Source organism: Miniopterus natalensis, chromosome 3 (assembly GCF_054644295.1).
Source record: "Miniopterus natalensis isolate mMinNat1 chromosome 3, mMinNat1.hap1, whole genome shotgun sequence".
NCBI lineage: Eukaryota > Metazoa > Chordata > Mammalia > Chiroptera > Miniopteridae > Miniopterus > Miniopterus natalensis.
Window position 1 is genome coordinate 42063701 of NC_142083.1, and position 21063 is coordinate 42084763.

At 38.0% G+C, this 21063-nt stretch overlaps 1 protein-coding gene across 3 annotated transcripts in view; it reads left to right on the forward strand.

Moving 5' to 3' along the window:
• Window positions 1-21063, forward strand: part of ATG10 (autophagy related 10) — a 176949-nt gene that overhangs the window by 10106 nt on the left and 145780 nt on the right. The window contains exon 1 of one of the 3 annotated variants that reach the window (XM_016210339.2): window positions 4385-4545. The exons of the other annotated variants lie outside the window; for them this stretch is intronic. Within the exon in view, the coding sequence (XP_016065825.1) occupies window positions 4417-4545 (129 nt within the window). The 5' untranslated portion in view covers window positions 4385-4416. Of the gene's footprint in view, window positions 1-4384; window positions 4546-21063 lie in introns of those variants that run through there. 3 annotated transcript variants of the gene reach the window in all.

Below are 21063 nucleotides of genomic sequence, written 5' to 3' on the forward strand. Positions count from 1 at the left end.
TATATTTTAATCCTCACTCAAGGATGTAGTCTCATTGATTTTTAGAAAGAGAGGAAGGGAGACAGCAGGGGCAGGGGGAGGGAGAGAGAGAGAAAGAGAAACATTGATGGGTCGCCTCCCGTACACGCCTTGACCTCAGATTGAACTGGAAACCTAGGTATGTACCCTGACTGGGAATTGAACCAGCAACCTTTTGGTGTATTGGATGATGCTCCAATTAACTGAGCTACCCGGTCAGGGCTTGTTTTGTTTGTTGATATGCCCAAAGCAACTAGAATATCACTGGGTATAAAGTAGGCACACAAATATTTGAATGATTAAATATGAATGATTAAATATATGATTTTTCAGAAAAAAAATTCACAATTTATCTGGAAATTTTTATTAGGCAAAAAGTTTTATTTGAAAAAATATGAGAAAAAAAATTAAAAGTCAGTGTTCCTCTTCTATTCCTTAATTGATGAGCTAGGATTTGTGAAAACACCATAAAATTTACACAAAAAGTTAATAAACATCATTCAAATAACCTCTTCAGGGTAGTCTTTTTAATAAAATGGGTATTTCTGTAAAAATGGAATTTTTCTATAATGATATGCAGTATAGTAGAATTTAATGCATACTTTAGATTTTAAAATAACCATGTAACAGTGTGTTGAGTGGTACCTTTTTATCTTGTTCCAGAATTGCAGCTAAGGCCCCAAACTGGAGACAAAAAACTCTAAGTAATGAACTTTTCTATATTTGGATTGCTGTGAATAATCTAGTAGCCACTGGGGCCAGAGCCTGCCTGTGGAGACTGTTCTGAGGAACCATTCCTGAAGGACTGGGATTCTTCACCCCACCCCAATATGAGAATGAGACTCAGAAGTGCAGAGTTAGTAATGAGAAACAATTCCCTCCCCTCCCAGAGCCCCCCTTTCTTCTCCAAAGAAGGGGTTGTAAAGAGTATGGGGGGAGCGGTGCCTACACGTCAGCAGGGAGGTCATTTTCTTGCCTAGTTGAGCATTTGCTTAGCCACGGACTTGCTGCTCTGCCCTTTTCTGTGGGAGCGGGGATAAACAAAGTTGAGAGTGATAGTGGGGAGCAGAGGACACTGTTTAATTTATTTAATACTCTCTCTTCAGAGATTAGCTAGGCTGGACCTATTTTTCCATTGTCCTGTTCAAGAAGGCTGTCAGCCAGGTGGTAAAGGGACCTCAGGAGGTAAAGGGACCTCACTAGAGGGTAGGTGGTGACTGTGTAGACCAGGTAAATAATCCAGGGGGTGGTCTAACTGCAGGATCCTCTGAAGCTCCCATAAGATAAGTCCATGAGGGAGCTAGCAGCTGCATGCCTGTCAGATGCAGGGACATTGACACCCAATCAATGTCAGCCAGAGAAGCAACAGCCAATGAGAAGACTGTGGCTGCATCCTGTTAAGCAAGGGGATGACCCTCCTTCCTAAGCCATAGGCTCCTGGAAGAAGTAGTAAGGGACAAGGGAGTTTCCCTGAGCAAGACCATGCTTCATTTCTCCATTCCAAGCTGCAGAGAATATGGGTTGAACTACAGGGAAAAACAAGCTTCAAATTGATTTTGAAACTGAAATCTTAAAACTAACAAAAAATAAGATTGAGCCTTACCTATTTGGAGGCTAGAGCTCTAATAACTGGCAGCATCTAAAAAGTTATGGACTGCAATCAACTTGTTTAAGGATCAGTTAGGCATTGCAATATAATAAACCTTTACAAAACTTCGTGGCTTAAAACAACAACCATTTATTAATTCTCAGAAGCCTCCAAATTGGCCAGACTCATTCTCCTGATCTGTGACAGCCTCCGTTGATGTCTCCAGGTTGATGTCTTACTTAAGCATCTACAATCAGCTGAGGGTTGTCTGGGAGCTGGCTGGACGAAGATGGCCTCAGCTGGGATGATTTGGCTTGGTTCCGTGTTCCAGCAGGCTAGCCCAAGCATGTTCTCGAGGTGGTAAGGGTCCAAAGGAAGAGAGTAGAAACACTCAAGCACTTCTTTGGATCTCTACTTGAGTTTTCTTAGTTTTCTTAGCTCAGAGTCAGTTGTGGGAAGGCACTACCGAAGGGCAAGAATATAGGGAAGTGTGAAAAATTGGGGTCATTAATGCAATCAGCATGCCACACTTACCATGTGGGAAAGAAAATTCCACACAGGAGAGTTAAGTGCATTTATTGGAAATGAAAGCATTTCATATTTATACAATGAGGATTAGAGACCCCCTGAACCAGCAGAGTACTATAGATTTGGACTACATAGGCTTTTTTTTTTTTTTTTTTTTTAAATATATTTTTATTGATTTCAGAGAGAGGAAGGGAGAGGGGGAGAAAGAGAGAGAAACATTCATGATGAGAGAGAGTCATTGATCAGCTGCCTCCTGCTCGCCCCCTACTGGGGATCGAGCCCTCAACCAGGGCATGTGCTCTGACCAGGAATCGAACCGTGATCTCCTGGATCCTAGGTCGACGCTCAACCGCTGAGCCACGCCGGCCGTGCTACGTAGGCTTTTAAGAGAGAGACTGTTTCTTCTACATGTTTTTTCCAATGTATGAATTTAACAGACATCATCTTTTAATGATCTTATTTTAATTTTGAGGTCACACTGAATTTGAAAATATATCATCTACATAATAAAGTAAATAGGTAATATCTAAATTTGATGTATCAGGAGAAAGCTGTGTACATAAAATATATGGAATTTGGAGATGAATGCCAGGAGATATAATAAGGAAAGTTGCAAGTGGTTGCCTGTGGGTACACTGACCAGAGTCTGGAAAAGGGTAAGAAAAGGGCTACATATATATACATATATATATGTATATATATACACACACACACATATATATGTGTATTTTAGTGCCATTTGACTTTTTAAATTACGTTCTATATTACTGTGATTAAAATGAGTAATAATTTTTTTAAAAAGAGAGACTCCAAAGGACCAGCACTGCTGTTACTTACATATAATATTTAATTTAGCTTATACAGCGTCCCTGTGAATTAGCTATTATTTTTTCTACTTTAGATGAGGCATTTAGGCTTAGAGAAAGTAAGTGACTTGTCCAGGATTAGTCTTTATGTAAGAGGCAGGGTCAAGATTGAAATCAAGGTGCATCTGCTTCCAAAAACTACCATCTTAACTCCTAGCCTGTAGTTTAATATTGAGTTCATCCATTTAGTTAGAAGCTGACATTTAATCTGCTCTACTCCAGAGACCCACACTATTATGTAGCCAACACAATGGAACTGGTACATATGTATTTCCCCCCCAATAACAAACTAGTTGCTTCCTATGAACATCTAGTCTTGAGATGGAAAAATAGCAATTGAGCAGATTCTTCCAGTGGGATTATGATGAATATCCAGCATGTCTAAAATTGCTCTAAGGAAAAAAGTGTTTAATTTAATACTTTGCATAGTATATTAGGTGCTTAGATTTCAGATACTGGATTGTAATAGCACATATATTTAGACTTTTCTAAAAATGTATACTTGTAGTGGAAGGAAAACATTTATAATTAGGCATCTAATTAAGAAGAACTGATCTGTTTTCATGAATTTCCCAAGTTATCAATATCCTGCTGTATTATCTTACTATATTAGGTGTTAAATTTGATACAAACTTCATATACTAATTGCCTTTAACAGCTGCTGTAGATATTTATTGCAAAATGCCATTGGAAAGACAGATTTAATATATTAGTTTTGTACACAAGGTGATTTAAAGATTAGAATATGTTAAATAAACTGTGTCAGAAATTATAAATAAACTAAAATGAGTAAAATTATCCTTAAATTGCTAGACAAGTCTTCACATTTAATGTTACATTAATGAGTTTTGTACAGAGACTGTTTAGAATGAAATCCTTTTTCATCAGATGTTGCACATATGCTTTCACTGTTTGTTTTTCTTCAAAGTAAAACTTAATGAAACAGCTAATAAAACCCAATTTTACTCCTGATTCTTGAAAGAAACAAGCCCTTGAAGTGCTCCCACTGTTTATTCTTTTGCACTGGTTTTTGCTACTTTTCAGCATGTAAATTTTCCAGTAATGGAAAACAGTCAAAGCCATAAACCTTTTCTTCCAAGTCCTATAAACCCAGTGTTTATTTCGTATTTGTAAAGCAATTGCACAAGGGAGACTTGCTTTGCACCCTTACAGAGAAGTTTGTTCTCAGATCTTCGTGTTCACCTCCTGCTGGCTTCAGGAGGGTGTAGTTTGTGTGCATTTAAATGGATCTTTATTATGTAAACGGTTAAGAACCAGAATAGGGGTTTTAACTACCCTAAAAAAATGAGAGGTTTCAAAGTGAAGGGCATATATGAGACTCCTGGATCCTGTTACTCTCATAAACCTGAAGGTGTATTAGATTGGTGAATAGCTTATGAAAAAGGATCAGCTTCTATGAATTGGAAATCTGAGGATGGCAGATGTGTATGTACCCCACGTGACTTTTTCGCTAAGCAGAGCATAAGTCATTCTGTATCCTCTTGCTTTTTTATGGACAGGATTGACTCTGACTACAGGGTGGAGGTGAGTGTTTGTGTTGAGATGAGAGAGGCAATATTACTCCAAGTGTGGTCTGGTCCTAGATTGGAACCAGTGCAAGGAAATAAGTACAGAAATTGAAAATGAATGCTAAGAAACTTGTAAGTAATTGGACAGAGCAATTTTATATCTGTCAAATATAATTTAAAAAATTGATACTGATAATTGGGGAGGCTATGCATGTTGGGGGAAGGTAGTATATTGGAAATCTCTGTACTTCCCTTTCAGCTTTACTGTGAACCTAAAACTGCTCTAAAAAAATATGTTTCTTTAATTTTTTTAAGTTGGGGCTTGTATTTTGTATGTTTTGAATTTTTTATTTCATTTTTTTCTAGTAATTCATTTTTAGTTTTTTTTCTCCCCCCCAAAGTATGTGTATAACAGATTGGAAATAAAAACCCTGATCTTTTACCACAGATGGTTTGAAAAGCATTTGGTCTAGGATGAGATTTTCAAATGTTGATTTATGTCCCTTTACCCCAATACATAATATTAGATATTAAAATTTGAACAAAGAGAAAATGTATTTATAATTCCAGTACCTTAACAAAACAGTTCAATGACATTGAATGGTTAATGAACTAAAGATTTGGACAGTAGAACCTGAAGTGGAGATATTCTGTGTTTCCCATCAAAGGCAGGCCCATATGCTCTAGTGACCACTAAATGGGATTTTCTCATAAGAAAATCAGAAAGCCTGACCAAAATTTGTGTCCAAATGGAGGTGGTCTATTGCCAAGTTGAGATTTTAAAAAATTAAGACAGGGTTTTAGGTAGAGGAAAGGAAGGAAGAGAGAAAGCTGAGCTATGTACTTTGGGGCAATTGGGAAGGGTTAGGAATTTTGGATTACCGTGGGACATTATGTGGGCCTTGACAACAAAGTGGAGGTAGAAATGGGAGCGCATCAGTGACAAGTTTCATTTACTTCTCAGTTTTGCCTAGAGTACCTTAGTGCTACTAAAAATTACTACAAGGCTTGCCTCTTTGGTATGCATTTTATTCATTGCTGATACTTGGACCAGCAATCAGAATATAAAGTTGAGATTTATGTGTTATGTAACTTTGAATAATAAAAATGTTCATGAGTCATGGAAATAGAGGTTTAGAGTTAGAAGGTCATATAATTCACCTTGTTCAGATGCTGCTGCTCTCTTAAACCTGCTTATGATGCATTAGTTTTTTTGTAGCTAGGCTATGAGTTCTGCTCATGAGGGTGGAGTGTACTGAAAGGGAGATTCTGTGCATAGCATTCAAGAAGCAGAGGTCCCACGCCCTGGTTGAGCCAGGATGAGACTTACCCAGGGGATTGTCTGAGAACATCCTAAGCCTGGAAGAGAGAAGCTGATCAGGGAGAAAGCTGGAAGTTGAATACTAGATCAGAGCTTCCTAATTGCTATCCCACATCACGTTGCTGTGCCATGAGCAGGCTATAGGTGAGATCAAGATACTAATGGTTATAGTTCATTAACAGTGTTCTAGACAGCCATTCAGGAATATATAGTAGTGGACATGATATTTTAGCACTATTTGAATGGCTCCCTGTATAAACTCCTTAAATTTACTATTTATTTTAGTAGCACCTGTGGCCAGAAAGTTCCCTGTAGTAGCCATATCACTTAGCATCTACCCTGTGTGTCTGATTATACACTTGTGATATCTTGTCATCAGTAAGTTTTTTTTTAATTTTTAAAATTGTGATATATATATATATATAACATAAAATGTCCCACTTTAACTATTTAAATTAAATACTTAAAAAAATGGTAAAAAATACATGACGAAAGTTACCATATTTACGCATTTGTAAGTGGTTCAGTTCAGCGGTACAGTTCAGTAGTATTAACGCATTGACATTATTATGCCACCGTCTTTCTCTAGAACGTGTTCATCCTAGTAAGCTGAAACTCTAACCATAAGACAACTTCCTTGCTCACCTCCCTGAAGCCCCGGGCGACCACCCTTCCACTTTCTGTGCTGAGGACTTGGTCTCTCTAGGTGCCTCACCTAGGTGGAGTCGTGCAATGTCTGTCCTTTTCTGACTAGTGTAGTTCGCTTAGCAGAATGTCTTCAAGGTTTATCATCTTGCAGCACATGACAGAATTTCCTACCTTTCTAAGGGTGAATAATATTTCATTGTATATATCTGATATATTTTACTTACCTATTCATTTTTTTGATGGATATTTGGGTTGCTGCGAGCTTTTAAATATTTGTTTTTTAATGCTTGTAAAGTATTTGTATTTTAATTTCAATTTTGTTTGCTATTTTCATTATCATCATTTTACCATTTTCCTGACTTAGAACTTATATGTGATTATTTCTATTACTTTTGTTACCATTTTCTGATATTGTGTTGTGAAATAAAACATTGATTTTGTTACTTCTTGATTTATTTACTTTAGTCTTTGCTTTTGTGTTAACAGTTAGCCCAAGTCATATTATTGACAGAACTTTGTAGTGAATTATTGTTTATGAAAGTTAAAAAATATATATTTTTAGAAATCAAGTCATAATTGAATATAAGTTAATGAAGTTGACTCATTAAAAGGCTTTCTAGCTTCAGAAAATAAATTTGTCAAAGTATTTTTAATCATACTCCAGTGTATATATTATATGTATTTTGTGGCTATTTCAACGTTTTAATTTTTGGAATAAACAAAAAAATCAATGATTAATTGTTTGAATTTTCATGAAACTTGTTTTAAAATATTTCAGTGACCACAGAAGATTCCCTACTCCTGTAAATAGATTTTATGTAGTTTTAAAAGCCTATATGCTCCACGTTATTTATATTTAAAAATATTTAAATTTTACAGATATTGTGCTTACTTTTTGATCTTATAATGGATAACTTTCCATTAGAGCTGGAAAGCCATCAGTTTTACAGACAAACACAGTATCAAAAAAATTGAAGTTACTAGTGGGGTAATGAAATGAGAACCATCTCAAACTTGGATGTGTGTCCTCAGTAACGTTTTTCTCTCTCAGCCTAAAATAACCTTACTGGCAGGAAAAGTTATCAGATGAAGACAAGGTACCAAGCAAACTGCACTGGCACCTTACCACAAAAACTCATTCTGTGCAGGAACATTTTTAAGTTTTGCAAAAGCAACAGAAAAAAACCTCCAAAGCTCTTTTTGAGATTGGTTCCAACAATAAGCTTTTCAATTTATTTAGATTAAGCTAAATGGACCAGTTACAAGGTCCATTGTAAAAAGTGAAAAAGTGAAGCCAAACTGCCTCATACAATGATGGGAGCCCTTATTTTACCAGCCGCTTTAGGAATTGAGGCCAGTAAAGCAGAAGAGATGGAAAAGGTGGCACTCCCAAATATTCCTTCTCAATGTATTGATGATATGTCAGATGACAGAGAGACAACATTAATCCAGATTATTGTTATATCAAACAGGTTATTTATTTCAGATTGATGAGTCTACTCTGGTTAGAAACTGCCCAATTCCAGCACACAGTTAGTATTCCTAAAGATAAGTTCTGGGAAGAATACCAGTTATCTGTAAAGAAGTACTAAAACAAATTTCTAAGGATGAAATATTGAAGGTGGTACATTCATACTTTGAAAGAAATAGGTGCCGTGGAAACATGCTTGAATTTGAATGCTGATGGAGTGACTGCAGTGACAAGGATGTGTGATGGCTGCACATCACGGGTTGTTGTGAAAACACTGAGATTCAAATAACACACTGTTTTTTTCACTGAGAAACTCTGCTGTGTAAAACTTTGCCTGTATATGAGTTACACATAGTTTGACGTATCTAGATGGAGAATCTAATATAACTGAAGCTGTTTCACTCACATCTGTTTTTCAGTTTCATGCATAGAAATGGGATTGGAATACAACTTTCCACTGTTTCAGACTGAAGAACCGTAGAAGTCTAAAGAGAGTTTTGTCAAAAGTTTATGGTCTAGGAGGAGAATTAGAAATTTTTTGCTAAGCACTTCTTACCTTGAAGATTTGTGAAAAGGTTATTATTGGCTTGAAAACATGGCATAATTAGCTGAATGAATGAACCTAATAGAAAATTACCAGGACCTTGTCATAATGTATTCACATACGCTGATAAAATTTATAGATTCGAGGCAAAAATTGGGCATTGGAAATGTGGGGTTGACAAAGATTCACTTGAGGTTTTCAGTCTGTGTCACCATTTGAATAGCAAAGAATGATTATTAAGACAAGTAGAGCAACACCTTTTATATTTAAGGAAAGCTGCGTCATTGGTTTGAAATGTATGATTTCAGTTGTGTTCACAATTTATTCATACTCATAAGAAATTTTCACATTGCGTTGGTCGATGAAAGTAAAGGAATATCTATTTGATTTACTGAATGATGGGACTTTTGAAGTATAATTTAGATTTGAATTATCTGTATTCCGATTAGTGATGAGAAAGGAGTTTCTATCATTTGGAGGAAAGTGATAAATACTCTTCTGTATATAGACAGAAAGATTAGCTTGGGGCTTGGGATAGGAATGAGGATTGAGTGAAATGATTATATAATACTAAGAAAATGTATTTAAGATTTTTTTTCACAAAGTTTCATATAAACACCACCAAATCCCCTCCACTTTATTATACTCTTCAAATATGGGTTGTTATGTGTGGCATGATGTGAAAAGGGTTAGGAAGCAGAGGACTGACAATTTGGAAGGCTGAGGCAGGAATGTTAACTGTGACAGGTCCCAAATTCAATGACGAAGAGATTTCAGAGAGTGGAATAAATGCAAGGACTGGGAGAGGGTCAAGTTTCAGGAAAGAAGTTTACCAGCTGGGCATGTGCAGTGGGGCAGAGTCTGCTGTGTGCTGTGTCTTACTGATGTGGGGGAAAGGACCGCAGCAGTGGGATGGGTAGGTGGCAGGACCTGGAGTAAGCCAGATAGCTGTTCAGGTGGCCTCTGAATTAGATAGAGGAATAAAGTCCTGGGAGGAAGAATAGGTTATCCTAGCCTTCTCTAACTCACTCATGGGGATTGATCAAAGTAAGTTAACTCTTGAAAAAGAAACCTGTTTTTTGGAAAAAACAGTCTAACAATTAGAGTCAGGGCTCTCTTCTAAGTGTTTTGTACCTATTAACTCAGTTTATCTTCACACTGTTGGTAATTGTTGTCATTATTATTCCCACTTTACAGATGAGGTAACTTAGGTCAGACATTATTATGGCAGAGCTGGGATATGAACTCAGGCAATCTGTGCACTCGACTCTATGCCATACTGCTTTTTAGGTCCCTGGTAATACTGACCACCCATCTCCTTCTAAACTCCCACCCCTGGTAGACTGTTCCTATGGCCTGGGCCTTCTCCTTTGGAGGGTATGGCCTACAGTGGATGCTACATGCAGTAGAATCTCCTTCTGGACTATGACTCAGATGTGACTCGGCCCCACTTCAATTGCTTGCTTGGGGGAAAGCTGAAGAATATAGCCTGATCTTAAAATGTTATAAGAACATTTACTCTGTAGCAGCAAATCATTTATGTAGCTGTGCTTTAGAATATTGTGACCACTAACCTCATGTGGCTTATTCAAATTTAAATGTAAATTAAGTAAAATAAAATAAAATAAAAATTGTGTTCCCTAGTTGCCCTAGCCACATTGCAGGTGGCTGCTGCCTATCGTTTTGGACAGCACAGGGAAAATTTCCATCATCGCAGCTGGTTTTGTCGTCCGGTAGCATTCTCACTGGCCTTCTCCAAGTCCGCGACATCAGAAGTGAGCGCGTATTTCCTATTGACTTCTAGCTCCTCATGTTGCCTTACTTCGGTGGTTGGCCCCATTGATTCTGTCTTTCCTTGTATTGTAAATGACAGCAATACCAGAAAAGAATAGATTTTTGTGGTCATTAGTTGCTTTCTTAAACAGTTCTGCATACTGTTGACCTTGCTCTCCTTACCTTATCTTGCAAGTATAACAATTGCAAACTGAGTTCTAAGAAATTCCTATGACAGCCTGTCACACTTTGGTTCCCACTGAACTTGAAGGCATCTCTAGGTCTTGTGGCTTAAGAGTGTGTGTTACTATTAAGCAAGAACGCCAGTATTTGTGTAGTTGGATTTTTAAGCCTAATTTTAGGATTTTATCTTTATTCATGCTGAGTGTCATCTCATTTTTGCCTGTTGTGACTGAGTTGGTTTTTTAAAAATTAAATCTTGATTTGATCACCTGATAAACCACTATTATTATCATACCCAACTTTGAAAGGCATACCTTTGTAAGTTGGCTAAAAAGAAGTCCTGTCAAACTGACCTCTTCTTTCCTTTTGAGAAGGCCACCAGATGGGCAGGATGGTATAGAAGCAGTGAATTCGATCTCAACCAAATAATTTAGAGTGTTTTCAGGGGCAGGTGATTAGGTTAGCAAGGACTCCAGAAATCCTATCCGACTTGAAAAACCTGAGAATATTTAATCTGGAGAAAAAAAGACTATTTTAGGTATTCAAAGGACTGTGCTGAATGAGCAGTGCTGATCAGAAGGAGAATTTACTGTTATCAGAGGAACTTATCAAGGTCACTTATGAGAATATACAGTGTTGTTAGTATCCCAGGGGACATACATATAGGTTCCCAAGACCTTGAAGCAGCACCATGTAAGAAGGGGTAATTGCAGGATATTTCCATTCTTGTGACCACATAGTGAAGTGTGCCAAAAAACACAGTGGGAATTAAACGAAGTAGGGTTAAGTTTTCATTAAAGGCTATGCCTTGCATTCGCCACTCCTGGTTGCCCTGGCAACCGGGCTCCCTCGAATACTAATGACATTATAATGAGAAAAAAACACATGCAAATACAGTAAATAGTAATTAGAGGCAGAGCCATACATGGAGTGGTGAGCTCTACCTTGGGAAGGTCTGGGGAGGAACTGGTGAAGGATTTGTACTGAAGACAAAGAAAGAAAGAAAGAGATGATGAAAGAAAGACTTGGGGTTATGCATAAAAGGGTTGAGTGTGCCTAGAGTACACTCTAGCTTTTCTCTCCTGCAAATACCTGTTGTTTCTTCAAGCAGAAATTAGTCAAAGTCAGAAGTCATGTAGTTGTACAACCACATTGCCTTAAACATTCTACCTGTTGGCATCACTGCATGGAAAAAATCTTCGCTGTATTTGCCTTAGGTTTGGAGCAGTGTAGCAGCCTGCTCCTTGGAATGCCCTCTCTGCCCACACTGGGCAGGGCTGGGCCTGCTCAGACAAGGTGGTAGGGCCAGGATGTGTAGCCAAAAGTCAGTCTTGGTGAAGAGAGAGACTTAATTCTGTGTTGCTTCAGATGAGAAAGGTAGGAACAATGAGGGACTATATTTGGTTAATATAAGGTGTAACTGACTAGTAATACATGCTGTCTATGTTACTGGAAATGTGTAAGGAGACGCTGGGTGACTGCTTCTCTCAGGTGTGATAGATAGGATTTTTGATTTGCCTGAATGGTTAGACTCAAAGTCTGTGAATCTGTGTTCAATTTCATTCTTTTCCCTTTATTTCATTTTATTTAGGCTCTTCTCTTTTCTATTTTTATTGCCACGTGTCTATGAAATTTATTGGAAATGTCTAGAAAACGTTATATTGCTTGCTTTACATTATCCCAATTCTTGATTTATTTTCTTGGTGTCAGTTAAACCATAGATCATTGATTAGAAATGTCCAGAAATAGCCATTGAAATTCATAAACTTACTATTTTTCCTTCCTCAATTAAAAAAGTTTAAAAATTTCACAAGAAATGCACGTATACTTTTGTAAAATTTGCATTAGTATATTAGTAAAAATCCAAGTATTATAGATGAGTATATGGTAAAATGTTTAAGTCCCTTTTAGCTGCCTCTCACCCCCTCCGCCAACTCCCAGTCCCAACTTCTCCAAAAAACCAGTGTCAACAGTTTGGGGAGTAAATGTCAAAATTTCTTGTTATGCACTTATATGTGTGATTATTATGTATTATATATAATCTACACTATTAAGACATTATTAATATCTAACACTAAGTGATTGCTGTGTGCTGGAAACTGACCTTTTTTGTATTTTAATTCATTTAATTCATAGAACCACCCTTTGAGGGCTATTATAGAAGGGGAAAGGAAGGCCAAGAGAAGTTAAGAAACCTGTCCAAGGTGACAAGCCAAATTTATATCCCAGGAAATCTGATTTGGAGCTTATACTTTCATCACGTGATCCTGCCTGCTCTGTGGGTAACACATACATACGTGTCCCTTTTTCCATATATTGGAATCAGTCATTCTATATGATTATTCTTCAGGTTTTTAAAAACATAGTCAGAGGTCTTTCCGTATCAACAACTTACCTCTCCCAGGTTTTTTTTGTTGCACTTTATTCCCTTTTCAGATGCACTGTAATTTAATCATTCCCTTATTTATGGGCATTTAATTTGCTATTACAAGTGCTTTAATAAGTATCCATGCAATACAATTTTTTTGCGTACTTATACATTTCTGCAGAATAGGTAGTTCAAAATAGAACTGCTGAATGAGCGAGCATGCTCACCTTACATTTTGACAGATAGTGCAAAGTTGGCACGTTATCACTCCCTTCGTGAAATATTCTTTGCTTGGTACTGGGGACACTGACCTCTTGGTTTCCTTCTGCCTTGTGATTGCTCCTTCTTGGCTTCCTCTGCTGGTTCCTCCTCATCTCCCAACAGCTCAATGCTAGAGTGCCCCAGGCCTCAATCTTTGGACTACTTTTTTGCTAATTAGACTCACTCCCTAGGAGATCTTATCCAGCTCCTTGGCTGTAAATACTATATATTCACCAGTGACTCTTGAATTTATATTTTTAGCACCTATCATGTGCCCAACTGCAGGCTTTTATATCCAGGAACCTAATTGGCATTCCATTTGAATGTCTATGAGGCATATTTAACTCATTTTTACTTAATCTTCCCCCGCCTGCCACTTCTACATCTCAGTGAACATCGGCTTTTAGCGTCTCAGGATAAGAACCTGGAGCTCCCCTAGACTCCTCTCTTTCTCTTGCATGCCATGCTTAATCCATTAGTAAATCCCATTAACTCTGTCTTCAAAATATATTCATAACCAACCACTTCTTACCCCCTCCACTGCACACTCTAGCCCAAGCTGCCATCATTTCTTGGCTGGCTTATTGCTGTAGCTTCCTAATTAATGCTCACTTAGCATCTGGTCTCTCAACAGCAGCTGGAGTGATCTTTTAAAAATGTGGATCCAGTCATATAACTGTAGCTCACAACCCTCCAATAACTTCCAGTTTTAGTCAGAGTAAAATCCAAAGCTTTGACCATAACTTCCAGGCCTAAATGGTTCCTGTCCCCTTCTCTAATCTTATCTTAATATCCTTCTTCAGCTCCTTCAACTCAGCTCCAGCCATGCTGACACCCCTGCTGTTTCCACCATGGGCCTTGGCACTTCCCTTGCCACCATCTAGTGTAGTCTTCCCCTAGATGGCTTTTCGCCTTGTTCCCTTACTCCCTGCAGACCTTTACTCACCTTATCAGAGAGGTCCTATCTGCCCATCCTATGTAAAATGGCATCTTCCTAACCCTATCACTTTCAACCCCTCTTACCTGAATTTATTTTTATCGCACTTAAAACCACCTGCACTGCACATTTAGTTATTTGTTGTCTTCTCTGCCCTGCCCCTGGTTCTCCAGAATGTAAACTCCACCAGGGCAGGAACTTTTGTTTTGTTCACTGCTGTATCTCTAGGGCCTAGTATGACACATTGCACGAAGTAGATGCTAATAATATTTATTGAATGAATGAATGAATGAAATCATGGACAAGCTTTCTCTCCAGACTGTAGCAATTTATACTCCTATCAAAAAGTATATGAGTATGCCCATTTTCTCATACTCTCTATAAAAGTGGATATTACTGATATTTAACATTTTTTCATTCTACAAGATGAAAAAGGATATATTGTTTTGATTTGCATTTTCCTCATCACACTGATGTTGAGCAGGGTTTCATATGCTTGTTGGTCACAGGTATTTCTTCTAGGAATTTCCTGTTTATTCCCTTTGTCTATTTTACTGTAGGGTTGTTTATCTTTGTGGTATTGATCTGTAAGAATATCTTATATATTATGACTATCAATCCTTCATTTCCTATATATATTGCAAATATTTTTTCCAAGACTGTCACTTTTCTTTTAACTTTGTTAATAGTATCATTTGTCATATAGGAGTTTTTAATTTTTAATAAATCTGCCAGTCTTTTGCTTTATGGCTTTTAGATTGGTTTTGCTCAGGAAATCCTTCCTAACTTCAAATTGTGAAAATATTCTTTTATTTTTCTCTAGACCTTTATTATTTTGTTTTTTATATTTTAGGGATTTGATCCACCTGGCATTTATTTTGGAGATTGTATGATGTGGTAATGTAGTTTATTTTATTTCATGCTGAGCCAGTTTATTATTGACTCATCTAGTCTTCTATCAATGATCCAAAATTCTGATCTATTTTTCTTTTCTGTTACAGTAACATGGATTTTAATTATTACTAGTGTTCTTTAGTAGATTTTGATATCTGATATCTTACCATTCATTAATCTTTTTTTAAAAAACTACCTCTGTGCATTTTCTTTTTAAGATAAATTTGAGAATCACTTTACAAGTTATATAAAAAAACTTGGGATTTTTTTCATGTTCTACCGAAAAATTGTAGACTTTTTTTGACATAATGATAGATATTTTCCTGAATATTTGACAATTTTTGTTTATACCAGGAATAATGTATTTTACCTTTATGATTTTAATTGATTATTGCTATATTTGTAAAGTTATTGATTTTTATCTCTTGATCTTTTTTTCTGGCCACTCTCTGGAGGCTTATTTATTACTTTTCTGTTGCTTCTTAGATTAAGCAAACAATGAAATTATCTGCCGTTTTATCTTTTCTTTTATAACAAATTTCTCCAGGCAGAGAGCTGGGACACTTATAGAACTTACCTTGTCCGTTTCTCTTCTCTTGGAGATCACTGTCCTTCACTGCCTATGTACAATATCTGAAAACCCCAATTTCATATATTTTTGTTTGGTTTTCTAGCTGTTTAACATGGAAGGGTAAATCTAGTCTCTGTTATTTTTTCATGGCTAGAAGACCAAAGAAACACTTAGGAGAATCCAGAAATTCTTGGAGGGTACCAGTGTGTCCCTCCATTATATGAAATGAAATTTAATAAATACAGATTTTAGGCTAAGACATCATTAGATATATGATCATCGATTCAGGCCGCCTGTCTCTAATCCTAAGGTTGGGAACACAGCAGTGGGAGAATCTGATTGCCTCACGGAAATGAAGGACGAGGGGTATTAAAGGAAGAGCCCCTAAGACCTGCAGCAGAAGTGTGGGTGAGGCGGTGGGCTTCGGCCTCCGGATGCTTTCGGCCTCCGGAAGAAGAGGCTTCCTTCTCCTGAGACCGGCTGTTGTCGGGCTGTGGGAAGCAGGGGCTCTGGCGGGAGATACAGCAGAGGGCATCCATTAGAAGAGCTTTCAACATGCACAGGCTTGGGATGGAGATGACTTCGAGGGCAGCGACTGTGACTCACGCTGGGAAATGTGTCAGGAAACTTTTGTTACATGAATAACAAAGGCTGAGTGCCTCCCTCCTCCCTCCTCTCCGCCGGCAGGGCAAGCTTGCCCGGTGTCTGTTTTGAACCAAGTAGTGGGTATTGGATGCTTTCTTTGGCAAGCCGAATGACTCCAGTCGAGTCTTCAGTCTCACATCATCTGGACCCCGTGGGTGCAAGCAGGACTGTGCTACCGTGGAGCCTTCTCTGAAAGCTGTAGTGCCTCCAGCCCCATTTTTGGTCAGAGTCCTTGTGGTTTCCAGCGAGCATGAGAATACGGCCTAGTGGAATATGGAGCAGCTTCTGGAGCACCGCATGAGCTCTCCTCCCTCAGCTATTCTGGGCAGGCTGATTTTGGACTTCTTGGCTCCAGATGCAGAGCTGTGAGAGCAAATGTCCGTCCTTTTGAGCCACCCATTCTGGGGTCCCGTGTGGCCCTCCTTTCTCACTCACCTTCCCTCTTCCTGCCCTCTTAGCAGAGCCCCTCTGAGTAGAGCTGCTGAAGCTCAGGCACCCTTTACTTCCCCCAGAGTGGGAAAGGTAACAAATTACTTGTACTGCTTTGCAGGAATAGTGCTTTGATTTCAAAGTGACAGCTTGCTACCCTGATAATTTTCTACTCTCAGACTATCCAATTTCTTTCAATTTACTTTATTAAGCACAATTTACTTTCATACTCTTAAGTGTCTTGAATAATTCTCTTATAACAGATAATATTATAAAAAGAAATTATTTATGAAAGGAATAAGACTTGGAGTAACTTTCAATCCAGAAGTCAAGATGGGGAAGGTCAGAACTTGAGTCATCTATATGTTTCTTTTCTTATTTTCTCTACGATATTAGAAAAGCAATGGTAAACCTTTGAGGACACTTCAACTAGAGCAAACAAAATATGTTAAAATCTCTACAAACTTAACTTGGAAGTAGAAACAAAATCAGGAAGAAGTTATTTTGCTACAGCCAGCTCCCCATATCCCCGCCAATCAGTAATAGCACCCATTGGCCATTCCTTGGGCACAAATAAGCAGGAATGCTCTGGGAAGCAAAACCAAATTGTTCAATATAATAAAAAGTATGAGGTCACACACAGAGGTCCCACTTCTCTGAACTGAAAATTGGAAACTCAAAATGGGCAAGTTGGAAAACCTGGAAACCAAACATTATTAAAAAGTGAAAGAGGGAAAAGAGAATGAAGTCCCACAAATGCTTAATAAGAAAACATTATAGAGCTATCTGTGCAAAGTGTTAACAAGGAAAATGGAACCAATGTGACCTAAATTACTTTTGATGCTTTGGCTGCGAGAAGGGGAGGGGATTAAGCATCATTTAAACCGCAGCCATTTTTAAAAAACTTTCCTTAAACAAGCAGGCAGGGTAAGTGCATGTTCTACGTACGCATGTGCACGTCCCCCAGATAAAGTCTCCCCTGACTAGGGGCTGATTCTCTTCTGCTCCTTACTCCTCAGGGCCACTGGCTTGGCTGTGCTCTGACCTGCGTTCAGGGAGGGGAGGGGTGTCCTGCTCATCCAGGAAGCAGGGAGGGCTGGAGATGGTCCTGCCAGGGAGAGGGAACAGGCTCATTTGAAGAAAACTGGACTTCTTATACGAAGGAGCGCAGTGCTGGGATTCTCAGCGTTTCTTCATTGAATGGAGTTGGAAATTGAGGTGCCCTCCATCGCATAAAACAATGTCCACCTGAAGGACAAAGTGAAGATCTGCTACAATTAGGTAATGACCTAGGAAAGAAGTATTGGCCTTGTTTTGGTTTACCAACTACATGGTTAGTTTATAATTTTTTTTTTTTAATGTATCTTTTTTGATTTCGGAGAGAGGAAGGGAGAGGGAGGGAGAGAGAGAGAGAGAAACATCAATGATGAGAGTCATTGATCGGCTGCCTCCTGCACGCCCCCAACTGGGATTCGAGCCTGCAACCTGGGCATGTGCCCTGACCGGGAATCGAACCTCGATCTCCTGGATCCTAGGTGGATGCTCAACCGCTGAGCCACGCCCAGCTGGGCTAGATGGTTAGTTTATAAAAGAGAAAATAAAAACAAAAATTCACATTGTATGAAGAATATTTTATGGTTCTTAGAATCATATTGATTGCAGAAAGTGAAGGAAAACTTTAATGAACTTTCCTTAGTCTCCCTAGCACAATATTACTTTTTCTTTCATGGATTGTACCTTTATTTTATTTAATTTTTACAATAAAAAAATACAGGATCATTGTAAAAATTCTAATAATACATAGATATAAAAATACAGATGAAAATATTTTCTTCCCTCTCCTCTGACTCAATTCTGTAGTTTATTTTTTGGGTGCACATATAAATATATGTATGTACATTTATATATATATATACATAAATGAAATAATTGTTCTGTAACTTATGGTTTCCACCTAACATTGCATCATGGATATCTTTCTTTGGAAGCATATACAGAACTATATTATTTCTAATAGCTGCATAGTATTCCATTGTATGGATGATTTAAATTTGTTTAATGGAACCCTTATTGATGAAGAATAGCTCCTGAGTTACTCTCATAGTTATTTCTGTAACTTTAAACAGTGTACATCTACTTCCTGACCTTTCATCTTTGAACAATCACTGTTGATTTTTGCTGTGGTAGATGAGGAACTTAGTGTATGTATACTATCTCTCACATTCCTTCCTGTTCCTCCCTCTGATTTTTAAATTAATTATATTATTTATTTTACATTACCAAGATTTATCATATATTTAGATTCTGTTCAGTAACTATAATTAGTCCTCTGTGCTTTGTTTATAGGTTGATTAGAAATCTGAACCTAATAAAAGTATATAATGTGTATGTTAATGTACACAGGATTCACTATTGAACTAAGGACTGTGATAGAAGGCAGAATGACCTTCTGATACACTGCTGCTGAGGGGAGGACATTTCAAGTCAAAATCCTACAGATTCTCTTTTATTTCATACCATAGACATGCTAAGAAACCTCTCTTAAACTGGACAGAGTCAGAAAATCTCCAAACAAAGACCAGTGGTCACAATGTTTTTTGTGTGTGGTTTAATTCCCAGCAAGTGAGCAAATGTGTTCAGTAGACATTCACATGTTAGGTCACAGAGATAAAAGCAATAATCGGTACTACGAAAAAAAAAAAAAAGATAGAAAGCAATACTACAAAACCAAGGAAAATTAGATGTATTCATTAAAGGTGAAATATGTTATATTCTTACTTTTACTTTTGGGTTTTTGGTTTCTTAAGTTTTGGGTCTCTTGAATTTTTGCCTAAGTGAGTTACCCATGAACTACTTTGATTGGATCTGGTGACTCTTGATATTGACTCAGAGGCATCCAAGTCAGCCTTGGCCAGGATCCGCACATCACGGAGGAGGTATAACAGCATCAGAAATTGAAACCAGACTTAGCGAGACTGGGCAGGTGTTGGGGGTGGGCGAGAGGAGGATACATAGCACCATGTCCAGAAGTTCTGTTCTTCAGGATCTCCAAATACCTAACACTTACTTTCCTGCACTATCTGACTTTGGCATTTGACAGCGGTTGCTCTGGCTGGTGTGGCTCAGGGGTTGAGCATCCTCGCATGCACTGTGGGCACATGCCTGGGTTGTGGGTTTGATTGCTGGGCAGGGTGTGTGCTGGGGGCTCTGTTTCTCTCTCCCCCTCTCCCTTCCCCTCTCTCTAAAAATTTTGAAAAAAAAATTACTAAAAACACATTTTTTAAAAAATGGACAGCTATTAGTTTATGTCTGACCTACTCAGTGTAAGCTTTTCTTTTCAGCAGCAGTGTTTACTTTTTTTTTTTTTTTTTTGGTCCCCAAGATTAATCAGCTTTGGGCAGCTACTGGTAGTTTTGGTGTGATTGTTCACCAAGGGAAAGGGACAACTGCTTGAGGTCTTCAGCCCAGGTTTGGCCTGTTCCTCAAGGTTCCATTAACCCTGAAGGTTCTGCTGGTCAGTGCCAGCAGTGACCTAGAAACTTCCACATGTCTTAATTCCTCCCAGTGGCCTTGCCCAGCCCATCCTGCAGCTGGTCATTCTGGGCAGTTAACTTGAGTTTAAGTCCCACATGTAATTCTTTATTCCAAAGTAGAGCTGAGGCTCTTAGATAACCACCCAATTATTTTAGATAATAGTGTTTTTCTAGAGAAGATTGTTGAAAGCTTATTAAAACCCAACAACAGAAGCCCTATAGTTATTTGGGTAGTTGGATTCCAACAGGCATAACATAGCTCCCTGGGTGGCATAGCCCTTGACAGCTTGTAAGAAAGCAGACTCAAACATGTTTTGTTAGGAAATCCTTAGATCTCCATCCAATATGCAGTCAGCACAAACTAGAAAACTTGGTTATCTCTCTAGGGTTCTATAAAGCCTTCAGGACATTTTCTCCCTAGAAGTTTAAGATTGGAATGTAGTGCAGCAATGTGATGGCCTGGAGGCATATGTTCAGAGAGCAATGAATGAAGTATTTGTTTAACATGAAAGTTATTTATTTATAGGCACAAAAGGGTTTGTACAGTAAAAATGTAAGTTTCCTTCCTAACCCTCCCTTCCTCTTCACCCAAACTCCGAGGTCACTGCCAATACCAGTGTCTTGAATGTCCTTTTAGTGCACGTACAAGCAAATACATTTATAGTTAAATGGTAGTATATTGTACATATATATGGACTGCTCTGCACGTCTTTAACTTAATGACCTATCTTGATTTTATCCCATATCAATGGTTATAGAACTTGCTCATTTTTATGCCTGTGTAGCATTCCATTATTTAGATATACCATAATTTATTTAACTAATTCTCACTCTTAGGCATTTAGGCTATTTCCAATATTGTGTTATGAAAATAATACTTTAATGCTTATCATTGCATTAATTATTTTTCCTAATGTTCAGCTATATCTGTAAGATAAATTCCTGTAAGTACTATT